At 33.3% G+C, this 21,875-nt stretch overlaps 1 protein-coding gene across 4 annotated transcripts in view; it reads left to right on the top strand.

The window, feature by feature from the left end:
- Window positions 1–21,875, top strand: part of MAPK10 (mitogen-activated protein kinase 10) — a 159,922-nt gene that overhangs the window by 93,934 nt on the left and 44,113 nt on the right. For 3 of the 4 annotated variants that reach the window (XM_047091685.1, XM_047091684.1, XM_047091683.1), the window contains exons 8-9: window positions 14,267–14,449; window positions 19,030–19,154. In XM_047091685.1, coding sequence (XP_046947641.1) covers window positions 14,267–14,449; window positions 19,030–19,154 — 308 coding nt within the window. The remainder of the gene's footprint in view (window positions 1–14,266; window positions 14,450–19,029; window positions 19,155–21,875) is intronic. The other variant, XM_047091686.1, reaches the window with a different exon arrangement.

The following is a 21,875-nucleotide window of genomic DNA, read 5'->3' as shown; positions in this document are numbered from 1 at the left end:
AGCAGCCAGTGGTCTCTATGGGTATCTTTCTCAATCAGTTCCCTTTGGTCTCAAACACAACACTGCTGATGGTATATATTCATTGCCTTTGGTCCTAAGAGACTCCAATGTCAAATATTTACCAGCTGGCATCATGGTAGAGTAACCTTGCCTCCTAGCTAGATCTTATGGGGATAATACAGTATCAAATATGAAACATTCAGCATGCTTTCAAAAGGTCTGCCTTAAAATTCAGTCCTATGAAACTTGTAACAGTGATATGCTCTTCTCTATTGTTTTTTTGTTGTAGATGTTTTAAAGTTAAGTTATATTCATAGCTAGATAATAAATGACAAAATATTTCAGCTTTAAGACTGGAGATTTATTCTTTGAAGAAATATTCGCTTGACATGGAAATCTTTTTTTTTTAATTTTTATGTTTATTTATTTTTGACAGACAGAGAGAGACAGAGCACAAATGGGGGAAGGGCAGAGAGAGAGGGAGATACAGAATCCCAAACAGGCTCCAGGCTCTGAGCTTTGACATGGAAATCTTTAATCAGTTAGATTTATTTTCACCCTCAAATATGATAGGTTTATTTTAACATATATTCATGCATGCATATGAGTTTCGTTTTAAGATTAACCTCTTTCAAAATTTTTTTCTGTCATTTACTTCATTTCTAGGAATAATAGATCCAATTCCTTGTTCTTATTTTGTCTACATTAACAAGTGCAAAAATTAAAACCTCATTAGTTAATAATGATTATATAAAATATCTGAAGAAACAAATTTCTATCAATTGAATAAGTAAATCTTCTGTTAGGATACCAGAGGCTCTGCAGCATTAAATAGATACAGACAATGTGTTATTAGCATATGGGTGTATAATAATCTATTTCCTTAAGTTAAATATTTTCTTACACTCAAGTCACTTATAAAGATATTATGTCCTCATCAAACTGAGGATAAAACCTCTGCTTATATGACCATGATTCAAAAATCAAATCAAATCTATAATAATGGGGTTTTAATGTATAATTAATAGAAACTTAGTTACTAATGCAGTGTATCCTAACGATATTATGATTAACTATTAGCTTTGGGGATTAATATATTACTTATATGGATGTATGTAGTTTCATATATATATTCTCTGTATGTATTAAAATACCAGTTTGGGAAATGACTGTGTTAGGCACTCAATTAATTTTTTTCAGTGAAAGAACTAGCCTAAAATGTTTTATTCAGTAAGAAATAAAGCTACACTGTTTTCCTCCTATTCTTTTTTCTAGTCTTAAATATGACACACATTATTTTTAAAGTTTTTCTATCTATATTGCAGTTTTGTCTTCTACATATACATTTTATTAGATAACATCTATAAATTTGCCACATTCTTGTTTATGTAATTGGTGTTTAAAAATAAGTTGGCCTGATAAAAACTAAATTCCTTCAGATTTCTAAAAAAAAAAAAAAAACAGGGTTTCTTTAATTCCAAAGGATTTTAAACTTTACTTTGGTCTTTGGATGTGAACACGAAACAATTCTTAAGTTTTGGCTAATTTTAGGCATTTAATTGAAATGAACTCAATCTGTTGACTTTGTACTCTGCTTTTTCAGAAGTTCATTGTGGTAGAATAATCAATGACTGAAACAAATATTTCCCACCTCTAAATTAAAATGATTGATTTTCATTACTTTCCTTACATTTTCTATTTAAAGATCAAATCAGATTTCCACAACTGAGTTATTAAGTACAGATTAACAGTTCTTAGAATCCATTTCTTGGGAGAAGTTGCTTGGATATCATTTCTAACTTGGGTATTAAGATCCCTTATAAGTTTTTCATTCTTTCTCATTGCCAAGTAGTATTCCATTGTGTATATAAACCAATTTGACAATAAATTTTATAATAAAAATATCCCTTATAAGTAAAGCTTTAGGCTGCTACTAATGTTAAAGTCTCATATGAGATGCCCTTTCAATGCCTGGGCTTGGTATTTTTATATTGAGTTATTTCTGGATTTCTTCTTATAGGGATAACATTCCTGAAGGATAAATGCTAATTATTTTCTAAAGTGGCCCCTCTGAGTGTAAGAGGTGGTCTTTTAATGATTTCAAACATGTTGGTTTAAGTTTAAATCAGTCTTTTTCAAGCAAACAAATTATGAACTGAATATCATAAACTCTTAAAATGCAAGACAAATTATTTTTTAAATTCTCTATTATTAGAAATAAGTTATCTGAAGAATAATAAAATTATGTCTAAGTTTATTAGCTAAATAGAACCTTTAAAATGGAGTTAGTAGTATACAATATGTATATTATACATCTATACAATACATCATTAGAAGTCGTATTATTTTAATCAACATATCCTCACTTATGTGAAGGCATTCTCAAAATAAATGCTAAAAGTCCTTGTGATAGGAGTCATACAAATCTTCTTCTTTTACAAATCAATTCAACAGCAAAACTTAAGATATTAATAAGGCCTTATACCCTTTACCTTTTATTTCTAAAAGAGTTCAACACATTATTTTTAGCATTGAGAAATTTAGATAGCTAAAAGCAGTTCTTTTTTTTTAATGTTTACTTTTGAGAGAGAGAGAGAGAGAGAGAGAGAGGCATGTGCGCTCACATGCAAGCGGGGGAGGGACAGAGAGAGAGGGGGACAGAGGATCTGAAGCAGGCTTTCTACTGACAGCACAGAGCCCCATGTGGGGCTGGAACTCACTAACGGTGAGGTCATGACCTGATTTGAAGTAGGACACTTCACCGACTGAGTCACCCAGGCACCCCTAAAAGCAGTTCTTAAAATGTTGTATATTTACATGCCACTTAATTGTTAAATGTATTTTAATATATATTAATTGAATTTTATTCAAATCAAATGTTTTTAACTGTAGAAGAATCAGAACTCAACTACTGAGATGCTTCTGGGAGATCTAAAGAATTTCATCACAGCAGAAATATTTACTGTAAAAATTAAAAAAATATTTTATATTAAATGAGTGAATTAATATTAAATATATAGCTTTTGGATAAGATTAATAAAATGAACACATATATACTACCACTCAGATTAAAAAACAGAACTTTGAATGTCTTTGTGTGCTCTTCCCTGTCATTTCCTCCTTTCTCCCTGGAGGTCATCACATCCTAAATATATGTTTTTACAGTCTTCTTGACTTTCCTTATATTTTTTACCACAGGTATATTTATCCCTAAACAACATATGGTTTAGCTTTATGTGTTTTACATATGGCACAAGTCACATTATTTTTGCTACTTGTTTTTTTTGAAGTTAACATTGTAGTTTTGAGATTTTTTCATGTTAATTCATCAGTTCATTTTCATTGCTGTAAAGTAGTCCAGTCTCTGAATATATTCATAGCTTCATTGTTTATAAAAGTAAAAGCAAAAACAAAAACTGGATAATCCAAAGCCTATTTGTAGGAGAGTAAATTCACTGGACTACTTTTATTTTTATAGTTCATGCATTTTTAGGTCTTAAGAATCCTTTGATGCCTTTATATTCTCTTGTAACTTTACTATGAATGTTTTAAAGTTTAATCTTTTACATTTAAGCCTTTAGTTCACTTGGAATTTATTTTTGTGTGTGATGTTAAAGAGAGATCTAATTTATTTTATTTCAGTTCCACTTATTGACTAGCTTATTCTTTCTTTACTTGTCTATAATGCTGTCTCTCTCAAATTTCCACATATTGAGGGAAGGGGTATTCTGGGATGCTGGGCTCTATATTCTGTTCACTGGACTGTTTGTCTATTTTGTATCACTATTACCCTTTCTTAATACAAATGTTTATTGTGTACTTATATCAGGTAAGGTAAACCTCATCTTTATTGTTTTCTTCAGAAGTATCTTAGCTATTAATGAATTATTGATTTTCCATAAACATTTTAGAATTGGCTTGCTAAGATGTCTATTGGTATTTATACTGAAACTGTGTTAAGTCTATAGATCAATATGTGGAGAATTGGCTATTTAATTTTTTTTTTAAATGTTTATTTATTTTTGAGACAGAGACAGAGCACTAATGGGGGAGGGTCAGAGAGAGAGGGAGACACAGAATCTGAAACAGGCTCCAGGCTCTGAGTTGTCAGCACAGACCCCAACGCGGGGCTCGAACCCACCAACTGTGAGATCATGACCTGAGTTGAAGTTGGCCGCTTAACCAACTGAGCCACCCAGGCGCCCCGAGAATTGGTTATTTTAATTTAGATGATTTTTTTTCTTTCTCCTGAACACGCAAGGATCTTAGCACAAACTAATTTAGATCATTACTGTACCAACTTAAATATACCCAGTGTTTACTTCTTTTTCTTTAGCCTCATACATTGACAATATTATAATATTATTGCACACAGAATTTGTTTAGATTCACCTTGATATGAAAGAATTCTGTAATTTTCTTGGCTTACCACTACTTCTTGCAATTTGGCCCTTTATTTTAAGATTATTTTCCTTCTTTCAACATTAAAAATCAGCTTTGTTCTTCCACATTGACAACAATTTACATGAAAATAAAAATATGAATATAATGCCTGTTACAGTAATATTAAATCAAATAAAATACACCTCTGGTTTCCAGTTCTACATTTAAGAAGCTTGGAAGTAGTCACTTCATCCTAACAAGATGTAAAAAGGCTAAATAGATTGAAAATCATCAACACTCTTTGATCTGTAAGGGAGGGGAAGACATAGAGAAAACTACTGCTCCCAACCGTTAGAGAAACAGGCTAATATAGGGTTTCATGTCAAGGGTAGAAAAATCTGAACTATAATTGACAAACTTCTAGAAACTCAGCGTGGACAACTCTCAGATTTAAAAACTCCAGGGAGAGTCAGTCGCATGGAACCACAACATTGTTAGATTTACCTCCAGGAACTTGATCAGGTTCCTACAGAAAATATGAGAGAAAGATCACCTTATTTTTCCTATAGTGGGGAGGGAAAAAGAATCAATTTTAAATACACAAGGACAATCTGTTTTTGTTTGTTTGTTTGTTTGTTTTAATTTTTTTTAATGTTTATTTATTTTTGAGACAGAGACAGACAGAGCATGAACAGGGGAGGGTCAGAGAGAGAAGGAGGCACAGAATGTGAAACAGGCTCCAGGCTCCGAGCTGTCAGCACAGAGCCCGACGCGGGGTTCAAACTCACGGACTGTGAGATCATGACCTGAGCCAAAGTCGGCCGCTTAACCGACTGAGCCACCCAGGCGCCCCGGACAATCTGTTTTTCTAATTTCTTTCTTTTTTTTTTTTTTTAACCTTTATTGAGTTTTTAAATTTTAATTCCAGTAGAATCAACAGTGTTCTATTAGTTTCAGTGTATAATATAGTGATTCAAAAATTCTATACATTACTCAGTGCTCTTCATGATTTGTGTACTCTTTAATCCCCATCACCTATTTCACCCATCCCCTCTGATAACCATGAGTGTGTTCTCTATAGTTAAGGATTCATTTCTTGGTTTGTCTCCCTCTCTTTTTTCCCTTTGCTCATTTGTTTTTCTAAATTCCACATATGAATGAAATCATATTTGACTCTCTGACTGACTTATTTTGCTTAGCATTATCCTGTCTAGCTCTATCCATGTCATTGCAAATGGCAAGATTTCATTCTTTTTAATAGCTGAATAATATTACATTGTATACACCACTTACTTATCCATTCACCTATGAATTAATATTTGGGCTGCTACCATAATTTGGCCATTGTAAATCATGCTATAATAAACATAGGGGTGCATGTATCTGTTTGAATTATTATTTTTATTTTTTTGGTAAATACCTAGTAGTGCAATTACTGGATCATAGAGTAGTTCTGTTTTTAACTTTTTGAGGAAACTCGTTACTGTTTTTCACAGAGGCTGTACCATTTTGCATTCTCACCAACAGTGCATGAGAATTCCCATTTCTGTACATCCTCACCAACACTTGTTTCTTGTGTTGTTGATTTTAGCCATTCTGACAGGTATGAGGTGATATCTCATTGTAGTTATGATTTGCATTTCCCTGATGATTAGTGATGTTGAGCATCTTTTCATGTGTCTGTTGGTCATCTATGTATCTTCTTTGGAAAAATGTCTGTTCATTTCTTCTTCCTGTTTTTAAGTTGGATTATTTGTTTTTGAGTGTTGAATTATATCAGTTCTTTATGTATTTGGAGTACAAACCCTTCATCCATTCAGTAGTTGCCTTTTAGTTTTGTTGATTGTTTCCTTTGCTGTGCAGAAGACTTTCATTTTGATGTAGTTTTAATAATTTATTTTTGCTTTTATTTCCCTTGATTTGGGAGACATATCTAGAAAAATGTTGCTATGGTTGATATCAGAGACATTACTGCCTGTGCTCTCCTCTAGGATTTTTATGATTTCAGGTCTCACATTTAGCTCTTCAGTCCATCTTGAATTTATTTTTGTGTACGGTGTAAGAAAGTGATCTAGTTTCACTCTTTTGCATGTGGCTGTCCAGTTTTCCCAATACCATTTGTTGAAGAAACTGTCTTTTCCTCATTGCATATTCTTTCCTCTTTTTTCAAATTGACCATATAATTGTGGATTTATTTCTGGCTTTTACTTTTTTAATATTTATGTATTTATTTTTGAGAGAGAGAGAACAGGAGAGCAGGGAAGGGGCAGAGAGAGAGAGAAGGGAGAGAGAATCCCAAGCCGACCTTGTGCTGTCAGTGCAGAGCCCCATGCAGGGCTCAAACTCAGAACCATGAGAATCGTGACCTGGAAATCAAGAGTCAGATGCCCAATGAACTGAGCCACCCAGATGCCCTATTTCTAGTTTTCTATTATGTTCTGTTGATCTATGTGTCTATTTTTGTGCTGGTACCATACTGCTTTGATTACTACAGCTTTGTAGTATAACTTGAAGTCTGGAATTATGATACCTTCAGTTTTGTTTTTTTCTTTTTCAAGATTGCTTTGGCTATTTGGGATCTTTTGTGGCTCCATACAGATTTTAGGATTATTTGTTCCAGTTCTGTGAAAAATATTTTTGGTATTTTGATAGGAATTACATTAAATCTGTAGATTGCTTTAGGTAGTATAAACATTTTAACAATATTTGTTCTTCCAGTCCATGAGCATGAACTGTCTTTTTATTTCTTTGCATTATCTTCATTTTCTTTCATTAGTGTTTTATAGTTTTCAGAGTATAGGTCTTTCACCTCTTTAGTTAGGTTTGTTCCTAGGTAGTTTATTATTTTTGGTGCAGTTGTAAATGGGATTATTTTCTTAATTTCTCTTTCTTCTGCTCATTTTTAGTGATTTCTGCTCAGTGTACAGATTTCTGTACATTGATTTTGTATCCTGTGACTTTACTAGTGAATCCATTTGTCAGTTCTAGTAGTTTTTTTGGTGGAGTCTTTCAGGTTTTCTATTTATAGTGTCCTGTTATCTGCAAATAGTGAAAGTTTTACTTCTTCTTTACTAATCTGGATGCCTTTTATTTCTTTTTGTTTGATTGCTGCAGCTAGGACTTCCAGTACTATGTTGAATAAAGGTGATGAGAGTGGACATTCTTGTCTTGTTTCTGACCTTAGGGGAAAAGCTCTCACTTTTTCCCCATTGAGGATATATTAGCTGTGAGTGTTTCATATATGGCCTTTATTATGTTGAGGTGTGTTCCCTCTAAATCTGTTTTGTTGAGGGTTTTTGTCATGAATGGATATTGTACTTTGTCAAATGCTTTTCTGTGCCTATTGATATGATCATATAGTTTTTATCCTTTTTCTTATTGATGTGATATATTTTGAGATCATTTTCTCACTCCTAAAGAACACTCTTTGAAAGTCCTTTAGTAAAAGTCTTTGATGATGAAACTTTTTTTTTTTTTTAGTTTCCCTTACTTAAAAGATAGTTTTTTTGGATACAGAATTACAGATTAGTAAGTTGTTTTCTTTTGGCATTTTAAAGATACTCTTCTCCTGGCTTTTTGTTTCCAATATTGCTGGTGAATAATTAGCTGTCCATTTGATGGTCATATTTGAATATAGTCTGTCCTTTCTCTCTGCCTTCATTTAGGATTTTTTCCTTTGTCTTTGGTTATTTGCTGTTTCTCTACCATGTAATTAAGTATAAATTTATTTTCTTTCCTTTATTTTTTTCTTTTCTTTTCTTGGAATTTCTGTTTTCATTTTTTAAAATATTTTCAGTGTCCTATTCTTTACATTATCTCCATTATAAAACTCTGGTTGAACTTAAAGTAGACATTCACTTATTCAACAAATATTGCTAAATATGTGCTGGGAACTTTTTGTTTCCAGAGATATATCAGTAAACAAACTGACTGAAATCCTTGTTGTCATGAGATTTCTGATAAAAGGCACTGTACTGAAGGGATTATAAATAGGAATAAGAGGGTCAAAGTACTAGGATGGGGGCAGAGATAGTCTCCTTTTGTTTTTTAACTTTAAACATAAAATGTTTTGTCAAGAGTGCCTTAAATGGCATTGTTTTCTTGATCTCATATAAACCTGATTGTCCCTTCTTAATCTCCCTTTTGTTATATGTAGTGTTATACCCAGAAATGGATTTAATCAAACGGTCTCAAATAAGAGACTACAGTTTTCCAAAACTCTCCTTAAAAGAATTTTATATTTCTGTTTAGTGTTAGGAGTTGTTTTATTGCCACCTTTGTCTGAAGACACCTGGGTAGCTCTGTCAGTTAAGGGTCCAACTTCAGCTCACTCAGATCATGATCACAATTCGTGAGTTCAAGCCCCACATCAGGCTCTGTGCTGACAGCTCAGAGCCTGGAGCCTGCTTTGGATTCTGTGTTTCCCTCTCTCTCTGCCGGTCCCCTACTCATGCTCACTCTCTGTCTTTCTCTCAACAATAAACATTAAAAAAATTTAAAGCCATTATATTTACCATTTTTAAAAGTTCTTTTTTCAGCTCTATTTCTCAGCTATAAAGTATAGAAGCCAAATTATCTCCAAGATCTCTTACCAGTTTCAAACTGTAGATAGTGTCAGATCCAGCCTTTATGAGGCCAGGATATCGTAGCTTGAGGAAGGTGTTTTGTAAAAACAATGATTTATTTATATTACAAATATCAAATTAGGTACAGAGTCTTATAAGGGATTTGTGCAAATGAGAGTCCCCAAAGATAAACCTTCAATAGCTTAATAAATATTCAACTGTTGTGACAAGATATTAATATAGATTGGATTTCTTTATATGTGAAATGTCTCCTCATTTTTTGCTTTGTGAGGGAAATACAGATTACAGTAATAAATACACTTATAAGACAAAACGGACTATGCTGAAATCCATATACATCATGCTTCAGATATCAGCCTTTGGATGTTCTGTGTCCTATGGTATTCCATTCACGGCCTGCTGCCAGGGAACAAATAGCCTTTACTCAAATGGTTAGCTTTGAGGTTTTTAATGCATTTTGGCTCATAATATTTCTTCTTCCTGTGCCCATTTATAATGAAAACAAATGTTAGTTACTATTGTGCATTAAGTCACTTATTCATATTTCGTGTTACTAGAGTTGGAGGGGGACTTTTGAGAGAAAAAGAACATTTTCAAATAAAAAAAGCGTGAAAAGAATTTTAAGTAATAAAACAGCTCAAGACATAACCATGAAAATCTGGATCCAGAACTACGTCATATGTGTTTATATATATTTCTATTCTCGTCTTTGAAATTGTCCTAAGTAGTAAGAGTTCTTTTGAGGGCAAATTTTATCATAGAGAAATAGAGTAATTATTGAATTAAACAGTCTATATTTTGAATCTTATATTGAATAGCTTTTGTGCTTTTTATAAGCAGCACCCCATGGGTGATAGCAACATATAATTTTCATCCTTCCTCAGATGATGATGGGCAGAACCCCTCTCCCTCTGCTGGGAGACTGTGTATACCACTTGCTGTAATTTCCTATCGTCTTTTCAAGACATTGACATGAGGAAGAGGGATAAATGTCAGCATTTTTCTTTCACTGAAGTATTTCCAGGTGAATAACCCCTACATTTTCCATAGCAAATAGGTCTGGATTCATCTTTTGGTGAAATTGACCTTATTCTAATTTGTGCATTAAAGTGAAATATGTTAGTACTGTATTCTTAAGTCTGGACTTAGTAATTTGTAAGAGACTTTTAGTACATTCTACACTAGTATTTCTCAAAATATAGTCCAGGGGTCATCTGGATTGCAATTACTATGATATTTTTAAATAGCATGCTAGACCTGTGGACTCAGAATCTTGTAGATCAACATGGAAAGGGAAGGGATCTATATTTTATAAGTTCCCTATATTATAAAAATTCAAAGTTGGGAGCCACAGTTTTATATCATGACACCTAACAAATGGCATGTATGTCTCCACTTCCTTATTGCACATTCATTGCAGACATTACTGATTGCAGTATTCTTTCCTATAGGGGTAATATAAAGCCACACAATTGTCAACACAGTGCAAAAGCTTGCAAGCTGGTTGGCTTGCAAGACAGAATAGCTTCTCCTAGAGCTTTTCTAAACAGACTGGTCTCTTGGGCAAAATTATCTTTAAAAATACAGTTACCAATTTGGAGACAAACACTAATATCCTTCAAATTTCAAAGAGATGTTAGAAATTTTTTTTTTCCACAAAATATTGACTATGAGGCAGAATAGACAGCAAGTCTAAATTCATGGAGGTGTCAACTCCAGAAACCATATTCATAATACCAGAAGGTAACCAAAAATGGGAAAAAACATAAAAAGAAGATACAGCTGTTTAAAAGGCATAGTAGAAATGAGGTCATTAAACAACTCTTTATGATTCCACTTAGTAGCTTCTGAAAGCTAAAATGTGCATAGAATAAATTATGTTCACAATTACGATCCAAAATACCCAGAGAAGGATAAGGCATTTTTTTGTACATTACGTTCAAGGCAGTTTGTGATAATGTTTTAGAAGCTTCCCAAACCAAGGAAGTTAAAGGAAAAGGAGACCTGAGATGTAAATTCTTAGCTAATTGATAAAATTTACTGGAATAATTTTCAATTTTGGGATTTCAGATACTTACCTTTACAATCCGTACTTACTTTGTTTTATTCATCCCTTATAGTATTATTTGTTGAAGGCATTAGTAATAGTCACTATTTGCACATTATCTTGTTATTGTACTCTATAAAATCAAACTTTTGGTAATATGACTATTTTTCATATAGTGAATTTAGAATTAGATAAGGAAATTGTCAAATAGTTCCTCATAGATGACATTTTTTTCATTTGTATTAAATGACTTTGATAATTATGTTAAGCATGATAATTTCTAAAATAGTAGATCAAAAATATAAAATATGTGTATTTATTGCTTTTTTGATAATTGCACAGGCAGGAATCTATAAATATTCAGATCCTAACTCAGTGTAAAAATGATGACTTTTGAGTGTTGTAAAATAAATAAATCCTTTCACAAAAATAATTTTGGCCTTCTTTAAAAAATATTTATGATGTTTTTAACACATAATCATAAAAATCTAGTTACTATTTGATGTACTTTTAGAAATATGATCATTGTGGAAATCTGATAATTTTTAAATTCCTTTAAAATTTGTCACCTTGTTTTCTATTTAAAATATTAATAAAATTAATTATTTTATGTGTGAATATGTTGACCTGATAGACTATGGATACCTTTTCAGAGATTTTTTTGAGCCTGTGACAAGCATACTATCAATTTTATGGTGAAATAAAGCAATTTCTACCACATCAATTCCAAACTTGCTCCTTTCCTTACTTGAATTCTTGGAACAAGTACTGGACTTGGAGCCAGGAGATATGACTTCTAATCTTGGCTTTTATTTAGCTGATTATGATTATAAAGAAAAATCAGGTGGTTAACTAAGAGTAGTTGGACACAGTTGTTCATCTTGTGATCCTGTGAACATCGGGAAAGCAAGAACTTACTACTTAAATATAACTATTAGTGTTTATAAGAAGAATGAACTTGAAATGGAATGGTTAAAATAAAGGCACACACTTTTAAAGATGACTATACCACACATTTGCAGTTAGAATGTTCAACAGCACATTGTCAATAATATTCTTGTTTCCCTTCTTTTTGTAAACCATTACATCTAAGACCATAGCAAGTGTTTCATCTAAAAAGCAATCTAAGGTAGGAAGCACACTGAATGCTTCCATAGACTTTAATTATGATTTGTAAAAAGAAATATTTTGACAGTTCTTATTTAATAGCTTCCAGAATATTTGACTATCCTTAACATATATTGTAAAAATACCATGGAATTTTATTGGGAATGCTACTTTACAAGCAATTAATTATTTTTTACTCTAGCTAAATGTAACTACAATATAATAATGTGTTGGGAGTATTTTTCCAACTTTGTTAAATGAGTCATTTATGGAAAATCTGACTGCTTCTTTGCCCTTATTTTTATTTCACATCAAGTCTTCAGAATTCTAAGGAGGTGTGACCAATGATTAAATGATGGCTTTGTAGGCCCATGATAACCTAACTGTATTAAAGAGTAGACGTCTTTTAATAACTTACAGTGTAAACGTGGAGATTTATTTAATTTTAATTATTGGCGTTTTCTATTTAAATATGTCTAAGTAGTTATAGCTTACCTATGTCCATAGTACTAACATAAGTTTTTGTCTAAGAGTAACTTTTTACTCTAACCTTTTGTAATCTTTTAGTTCCTTTATTTCTAATGTGTCTGACTTACTACTATATTCTCATGCACATAGTAACTGAGATGAACTTTTATTGAAACATGTTCTTATTTAATTGCTCCTACTGTTTTATAAAGGAATATTCTTCGGTTTTTCCCAACCACATTTCATTTTTTTAATACTACGTAATCATTTATTTTTTTATTTCAGTAATTGAGAGGATATGTAATAATTTAAATTTTATTCCTTAAGATTATATGAGAGATAGAAGGGGATTAGCAAATTAGCTTGATATTATCTTTGTTTAATCTTTTATCTACTTTGCATTATATATTTGTTTTTGTTTAATGTAGTTAATTTTGTCTTTTGTTAGGAGTGCTGATCTTTTTCAGTCTAACTCTCCTGAAGAGCGAGGGGCAAAGTTTTTACAAATCTCAACAGAGTAGTAAGTTAGATCCCTGACTTGTCACAAATTACATTTGCAGAAAATAATTAATTAACACTAAAGGACAGAGTTGTAGAAAAATAAACAATGTAAGAGAGAGCACTTCCTGTGTTATTGTATTTAAGAATAATTTCTAAGGCTTCTATCATTCATTGACACATGGAAAGGACATTTGTTTGAAATCAACTTCTTCCAGTTGGTTCTTCAGAGTTTTCATGGGTGGTTAAGGCTCTGACATATCAAAGCTCTGACATGTCTTAAGGCTCTGATATATCAAATATTAATGACAGATGAAAAAGAAAATCTCAGTCAGTGAGTGTGTCTGTCAAAGATCCTTAATTTGGGGAATATTAGTTTTCATAGAGGGAAAATATTTTCCTGTAAAATTCCCCATGCTTAATGTACTTTTGAAACACTTATACTTGGATGGAAATCTGTTAAGTTGAACATCCTGTATTTATGCTCATATCTCACTGAAAGCAATATTCAGGAATGCAGGGCACTACTATCAGAAGTAACAAAAATAGGTATGAAACTGCAACTACTTTGATAAGTAGATTTTTTTTAACTCTTTGTTGAAGAATAATGAGTTCTTTTATGATAAAAAATTATACTGATCCCATATTTAATGCATTAGTAACATTAACAGATGATGAAATTTCCTCTTTTCTAGAGAAAAGAGGAAAAAAGTCTTAAAAGGAATTTAAAACAATGTAAATGCATCTTATAAAGTATTTATGTATTTCTCATTTTTAGGAAATAAGTTATTGAGGTATTTTCACGTCAAAAATATTTTTGTCGCGTTTTTCTCATTTAAATCATGTGGTTATATAGAAGTTTATCTCAATATAAGAAATTCTTCTGTTTTTTAAATACCTTTTCATCTTTACAACTCAAAGACTGTTTCATGATATCCTATTTTGTTAAGTAGTGCTAATTCCCCAAAAGTGTATATATGCCACAAGTGAATTTAAAATTCCAAGAGGGTTCATTGTCTGACAATTCTGGTTTGAGATTTTTGTCCTTTTTTGCTTATTAAAACTCCAGTTATGTTGATGATTACTCATGAGTTTGAGAAGCAGTTAGTCTCCCAACTAGTGAAAGGCAAGACCTAGTAGGTCTGCTTCTTTTTGCCCTTAACTGTTCAATTCTCAGATATTGACCAGTGGAACAAGGTGATTGAGCAACTAGGAACACCATGCCCAGAATTCATGAAGAAATTGCAACCCACAGTAAGAAACTATGTGGAGAATCGGCCCAAGTATGCAGGACTCACCTTCCCCAAGCTCTTTCCAGATTCCCTCTTCCCAGCGGACTCTGAGCACAATAAACTCAAAGGTATGTCCACCAGGGACAATTTCAGAACCACCGTGTGGGTGATGGTCTAAAGAAGCAAATGATACAGACACCTCTCTTTAACTACCTCAATTTAAGGAATATTTATTTATTTAAGCTTGTTTATTTATTTTGAGAGAGTGCGTGCCTGCGCGTGAGAGAAAACAAGTGGGGGAGGGGCAGAGAGAGAGAGAGAGAGAGTCTCAAGCAGGCTCTGTGTGGTCAGCATGGAGACTGACATAGGGCTGGTACTCATGAATGGTGAGATCATGACCTAAGCAGAAATGAAGAGTCTGTTGCTTAACCAACTGAGCCAGGTGCCCCATAAATTTAAAGAATATTTTTAAAAGATCTTTTTAAAAAAAAATTAAAAGAAAAAAATATTACTAAGGGCATGTGGCCAAGGATTTTAGAATTGTGTAGATATTCAGAGGGAAAGATAGTTATAAAGGATGTGACAGTGGTATGGGTTAATTATGTCATGAGGCTTATTTAAAATCTTAAAATTCTTTTGCAGTGTAACTCTAAAAGACCAAAGTGATATACATTGAAATCATTGTTCTAGTTCTTTTTATTACCTGGAGAACACTTTCAACACAAGTTTTTAGTTATAAAATCTTGGAGATGCAGGTGTTTGCATTTTCTTTTATTTATATTTTATGGAATATTTAACCACCATTTTTTCCATTTTAGAGTGACAAATGAGATTTTACCTATTCATTTTATATTCAATATAAATGCTTTCATTAATAAGTAATTCTTTCTACTACAATGTCTACAGTTATGAACTTCAATAGCAAATCTTAGTTTCTTCACCCACAAAACTTGAATAATGATGTCTTAGTCATAGGATTAGAGATAAGGGATAAATTTGCCAATGTGTAAAATAGATTATAAATAATATTCTACTTCTTGTTTTAATTTAGAACGTTTTAGAGAACCTCATTTTTGAAACAAATTTTATGTTTTTCCTGTCTGAGCTCAAATGCTGCCCCTGAATATCTGTGTGAACCTGGACAAGTTATCTAATCTATCTATACCTCCTTTAACAAATGAAAGTAGAAGGTATCTACCTTAGGATCATTGGGAGGATTAACTGACTAAATATTTTGTCAAGCACTTAGCACAATGCCTGGCTCACAGTAAATATTCAATTGTCAGACATAAAAATGTAATAATTATTTTTTAAAATGTAACTGTATTTATCAAAAAACAAGAAGAATGCCTGCTTTTGAAATTTTAACCCCAAATGTTGGGTGGTTAATTAATTAACTGCAGACTTAACTTACAGACATAGTTTATAGCTAATACAGACTTGAATGAGACAGAGAAACTAAAATGTGATGCTACTATTTTCCAGAATCTTATCATCCCCAGACTTTCATCTCCTGGGTTTTAAGTGTGCAGCATTGCTCCTGTGTTTGTGACAGTCTTATTGCACAGTTGGGTTTCTTCCTTTAGTTGACTCTACAGTCTCTGAATGACAACAGACTAAATTCTTGCTAAATGTGCTGCTTTTAAGATCAGCACCTGCCTATACACAGAATGAAGAAGAGCTAATACTCCAAATAGAGATTTGAAGAATTTATGTGTTTATGATGCTAATTGACCTGTCAGGCAAAAGTAATCCCTTTATATGAAGACATTTGTGTGTAAAAATGTGGAGATGATAAAAACTCTGATGAAATTATTTGAGATAATGACAGCACTTGTAGGAAAACAATTAAATAAAATGTTATGCTTCATAATATAATTCCAACTTTCTAGAGTTTATGTTTTGCCTTTTTTTTTTTAATGTTTATGTATTCTTAACAGAGAGAAAGACAGAGCATGAACAGGGGAGGGGCAGAGAGAGAGAGAGGGAGCCACAGAATTTGAAACAGGCTCCAGGCTCCGAGCTGTCAGCACAGAGCCCAACGCAGGGCTCTAACCCCCAAGCTGTGAGATCATGACCTGAGACAAAGTCGGACGCTCAACCAACTGGGCCACCCAGGCACCCCTATGTTTTGGCTTTTTAATTCAATCTCTATGATTACATTATTTTTTCTGAAGATACACTAGTTTATATATTTATAATTATTTAATGATAATTTTCATATAAAATTAATAAATTATAAAGAATTGTAAAAATAATCAGAAGGAAGAATTTACTATTGCTAAAAAAGAACATGAGATATTTACTTGCAAATAAAAGAGTGAAAAATGAGGAATTGAAGCCTCTTCCTCCTCATTTTGTTCCCTACAAATAGTATTGATCATTGTTTCTTAGTGAGATGCTTTGGTATTCCTGTAGTTCATGCCCCTATTGATGAGGAGTCCATTCCAACCTCCACCCTTTCTAAAAGCAGAAACATGGATGGGTTTGATGGGAGAATCTGTAGGAGGTGGATGTGTGCGTCTCAATGCAAAATCAGTTACAAATCAAAGGGATCTTTGAATCAATAAAATAAATAAATATAGCCCTGTTGGGCCATTGGGGGTCCATAGAACAAAAAGAATATTTTCATCATAAAATTTTCAAATCAGCTTGGAACTGTATTTTCTGTAAAATTTTATATGTTTTTAGAGATTGAAAACTGTCTTTTTACCATTGGTTGGTATTAAATAAATAACTTACTGATTATCACTTTATTTATTTATTTATCTATTTATTTATTTATGCATCTCTGGCACCTCCACTGTACCTACAATAGAATAGATATTTAGTTTTTTTTTTTAAAGAATGTTTATTTATTTATTTATTTTGAGATAGAGAGCACACACGAGTGAGAGAGCTCTGTACATGTGAGCAGGCAAGAGGCAGAGAGACAGGGAGAAAGAAAGAAAATCCTAAGCAGGCTCTATTTTGTTGGAGCAGAGCCCAATGTGTGGCTTGATCTCATGAATGGTGAAATCATGACCTGAGCCAAAATCAAGAGTCGATGCTTAACTGACTGAACCACCCAGGAGTCCCAACATTTAGTATTTTATAAACTAAACTGTATCATCTACATCAATTTGGTTACAGAGCCTACCCGATTCTTTCTTTCAAATCTGTCCCTTCCTTGGGGTGCGTGGTTGGCTCAGTCGATTAAGCAGTCGACTTCGGTTCATGTCATGATCTCACGGTTCTTGAGTTTGAGCCCCACATCCAATTCTGTGCTGACAGCTCAGGGCCTGGAGCCTGCTTCAGATTCTATGTCTCTCTCTCTGCCTCTCCCCCACTCACACTCTGTCTCTCTCTCACAACAATAAATAAACATTAAAAATAATTTTTTTAATTAAAAAAAAAATCTGTCCTCACCTCTATTCTTGGAGCTTCTGTTCCTGTTAGAGCCCTCATCACCTCTCCCATCCTCAAAAAAGCCACCCCTGACCTTCTTGCCCCCATCAGACACTGCTTTATGATGTTTTCCATCTCAGAAAAACTTTTAAAATGAGCACCTACATCCACTTTATCTGCTTCTTTTTTAAAAAACTTCGTTCTTTTGCATTTGTTTTTAATTATGTGAGCAATATATGTATATATTCTTCCCTCCTCAGAGGTAACTACTATTTTCAGTTTGTGATTATTTTTGCAGACATTTTCTACGCATTTATATATATTAATAGGGAGAGAGGGAAATATTTGTTGTTTTATTGTGAAGGGGCAGATTTGCGGAAATGGCATCATGATTTATGGATCATTCTGCAACTTCATTTTGTTACTTAGCATGTCATGTCGGTACATTCTCTTAAACTGCCTCATTCTCTTAAACTGCCAGCTACAATTCCATGGTACCTTTGTACTGTAGCTCAGTTTTTTATTCTATAGATGGAAATTTAGACTGTTTAAAAAAATTTTTCTTTTATAACCAGTGCTGCAGTGAACCTCCTTTCTGTAGTTTTTTTTTTTTTTTTTTTTTAATTTTTTTTCAACGTTTTTATTTATTTTTGGGACAGAGAGAGACAGAGCATGAATTGGGGAGGGGCAGAGAGAGAGGGAGACACAGAATCGGAAACAGGCTCCAGGCTCTGAGCAATCAGCCCAGAGCCTGACGCGGGGCTCGAACTCACGGACCGCGAGATCGTGACCTGGCTGAAGTCGGACGCTTAACCGACTGCGCCACCCAGGCGCCCCTACTTTCTGTAGTTTTTTAAGGAACTTGTACAATTGTTTCCCTAGGCTGTAATACTCTGGTTTCTCTTCAGATCAAATAAATCTTTCGCCTTTTTTCTTTTTCTTTTTTAATGAACATGTACAATTGTTTCTCTAGGCTGTATACCTAAAAGTGGAACTGCTAGATCATAAGGTATTCACATTTAAAATTTTAATGGATGGTCCAAATTTGCACTAAAAATATGTATCAATTTACATTCCCACCAACATGAACCAAATTAACTGGTGTTAGTAGATACAATGCTGTCTTTAATTTTTTCAAATCTGATGCATAAAAAATATTTCATTGTTTCATTTTGCATTTCCCTAATCACTTGGTGAATTTGCCTGGTGTTTGGAAGGGAGGTGCTAGTTTATCTTTATTTTCTTCATTTCCTCTCCCTCCCATAAATTTTCCTGCCAAAATCGAAATGTTACTAATTGTTTCTCTCACTCATCGTTTCAGCCAGCCAAGCCAGGGACTTATTGTCAAAGATGCTAGTGATTGATCCAGCAAAAAGGATATCTGTGGATGACGCCTTACAACACCCTTACATCAATGTCTGGTACGACCCTGCCGAAGTGGAGGCGGTAAGGCATAGACTGACTTACTTTCCTTCCATAAACACACCAGAGAAACTGGGTGTTCAGTGGTGAAAATGGAAAGAATTAGAACCCAAGAGCGCACACAAAGCACCTTCATAAAATTCCTGTCACAAAGTTATTACCTTCCCCTCTAGAAGTTCTCTTCTACCTATATTTTATATGCTTTTCTTTTTCCAGGATTTTCTGTGAGAGATAATGATTTAGTCCAAAAAGCCCTAGCTGTCCATGAAATGCATCCATTTGTTTTTGTTACATTGTTAACACCTCCAGGGCCCCCTTTTTAATGTTGAATTATCAGCCTGTCCTGATACAAACTAAGTAGCAGAAATCATTACAGAGAGTATGTGGCGTTGCCTCTCTTTCCTTGATAAGATGCCTGCCATTAGTCAAGAGTGGCACTACAAACATTTCACAGGTAGAGCTTTTCCCGGGCCATTGGTGACTTAGTGAAACCTTACATGGATTAGATAAGAAAAACTAGGTAGTCCAATGCAGAATATTTCAGGTTGACTCTAAATCGACCACCAGAGTAAGTTATACATATGTGTTATAAATCTGGACATAGTTTAAGAATCTTCTCAGAAGCATAACTTTTTTCTTTTCTTTTTTTTTTTTTTTTTACTATTTTTAACCATTCAGTATCTTCTCTTCTCTCCAAACTGTTTCTTACGTGTTAGCCTTTCTCCTTTTCTGTGTGGAGCCAAGGCAAAGTGTTATTGTTGTTGCCCATGTGTGTTGTATAAGCTTCTTGATGGGAATGTCCTTTTGTCCCTCTTTTAAATGTTACTGTCAGCAATGTTATCTTCTCCCAAAAGCACCAAACTCTCCTCAAATTCTTAGAATACCCCTGCTAAATGTTAACCTCATTTTACATAATGACTTCAAATTACTTTGTTTGAAGTGGTTTTTAATATTCTTTGAAATACTCTTTTTGTTTCTTTTCTCGTGTCTTTCTCTCTCAGTCTTCTTGCTTAAGCATAGTTTTGCTTTGTTTAAGCTTCCTTTTGTTTCATTGTGCGCCTGCCCATGTCGAGATGCTAGATTCAAACTGACATAATTCTTATCCCTTCATCCTTCACTGGAGAAGTGAGATCCAACAGATGGGAGTGAGGATTAGGTAGAATTAAATATTATAGACATACTATTTAAAAAAACTACTTTTCATAGTAACCCAATCCTTAAGCATTCAAAAATTTTGGAGAAAACACTTCAGTGGTAAATTAGTCTCTGAAGTGTGGAAATGGTGTTAACAATCCTTGATGACATTTTCTTAAGATCTCCTCTCTTTAAACAGTTTTACAATGATGTTGAAATTTCAATTTGCTTAGAATTAATTTTTAGTCACTTGATTTGATTCTTGCAAAATAAAATCATCATATTTTTATAGGTAAAAAATGGAATCACTTTTAGTCTCTCACTTTTGGGAAATACTTTCAAAGAAGTTCTTGGGGGTAGAATGAGGCCATGAAATAAGACAAAGTACGATTTATAGGTATGTGAAAAGTAAGCATAGAATTTTTCTTTGATGATTTTCAAGAAAATACTCTAGGTTATGTTGATAAAAATTTTAGACAAACATAAATTATTTGAAATTGCTGTTCCTCATTTATTTTGATCATTCAAATCAGGTGCCATATTTATTTTTCTCTCCATCTAATATAATGTGTGTAATCTGTTTTTAATGAATTGTGGCCCAGAGTTTAATTGGAGTGATAAAGTCTGCATTTGTAATTCACTTGTAATTATGTTGCCTATAAAAGGGGCAGTTGTTTAGAATCTATAACAACATATTAATGAATAGCATCAGTGAGTTTTTAAATGTATTTTAACTTTTAATGAAAAAATTTCTTGAAGGATAAAAAGATAAAACTTAGGACACTAAAATGGCTAGAACATTTTTCTCACTCATTTCAATATTGTCATCCTGGGTAATGGATAGTAACAGCACAAGACATGAATTTTAGGGGAAGGATTTGATAGAGCCTGAAGGTTTAGGAAAAAGGATCAGTTAATGCACAGAAGAACAAGCAAATATTTAACATCTAGATTGGGATCATTGGTTATAGAGGGTAAATATGTTTTATATCTAGACATGTTGCAGTGAATAGGTTAGAATCCTGACCATAGGGCAAGGATAATTATTACTCTATTGGGGCACCTGGGTGGCTCAGTAGGTTGAGTGTCTGACTTCAGCTCAGGTGATGATCTCAAAGTTTGTGAGTTTGAGCCCCACATCAGGCTCTGTGCTGACAGCTCAGAGCCTGGAGCCTGCTTTGGATTCTGTGTCTCCCTCTCTCTCTGCACCCCCGCCGCCCCACTCATGCTCTGTCTCTGTCTCTCAAAAAAATAAACATTAACAATAATTAATTTATTACTCTATAAAATGTATTATAGAAGTCACAACCATGAAGATCAGCCAACTAGGAAGAGACAGATCTTACAGATGCTAGAAGCAGTAGTCAACTATACTTTCTGCAATATGGTTAGAATTAATGCCTTTATTATTGCATGTTAACATACATTTAAAGTAAAACGACCTTCCTTTATGGATGCATGGCAAAGCTATTATGGAGTGATATATTTTCTGCCAAGACTGACAAGACTGTTTTACAGAGTAAACTCTGGTGAGTTCTATATTCCAAACAAGGGAAAGTATCAAATAATTAGAATTTCTATGATTAGAAGTTATCTAGGATCTCCAGGTTC

The sequence above is a fragment of the Lynx rufus genome, unplaced genomic scaffold, assembly GCF_022079265.1.
Source record: "Lynx rufus isolate CCGP_SWC_20201006 ecotype Redwood Valley unplaced genomic scaffold, mLynRuf1.p SCAF_3, whole genome shotgun sequence".
Classification (NCBI taxonomy): domain Eukaryota; kingdom Metazoa; phylum Chordata; class Mammalia; order Carnivora; family Felidae; genus Lynx; species Lynx rufus.
The sequence above is the reverse complement of the archived record's forward strand: the minus strand, read 5'-3'. Positions and strand labels throughout refer to the sequence as shown.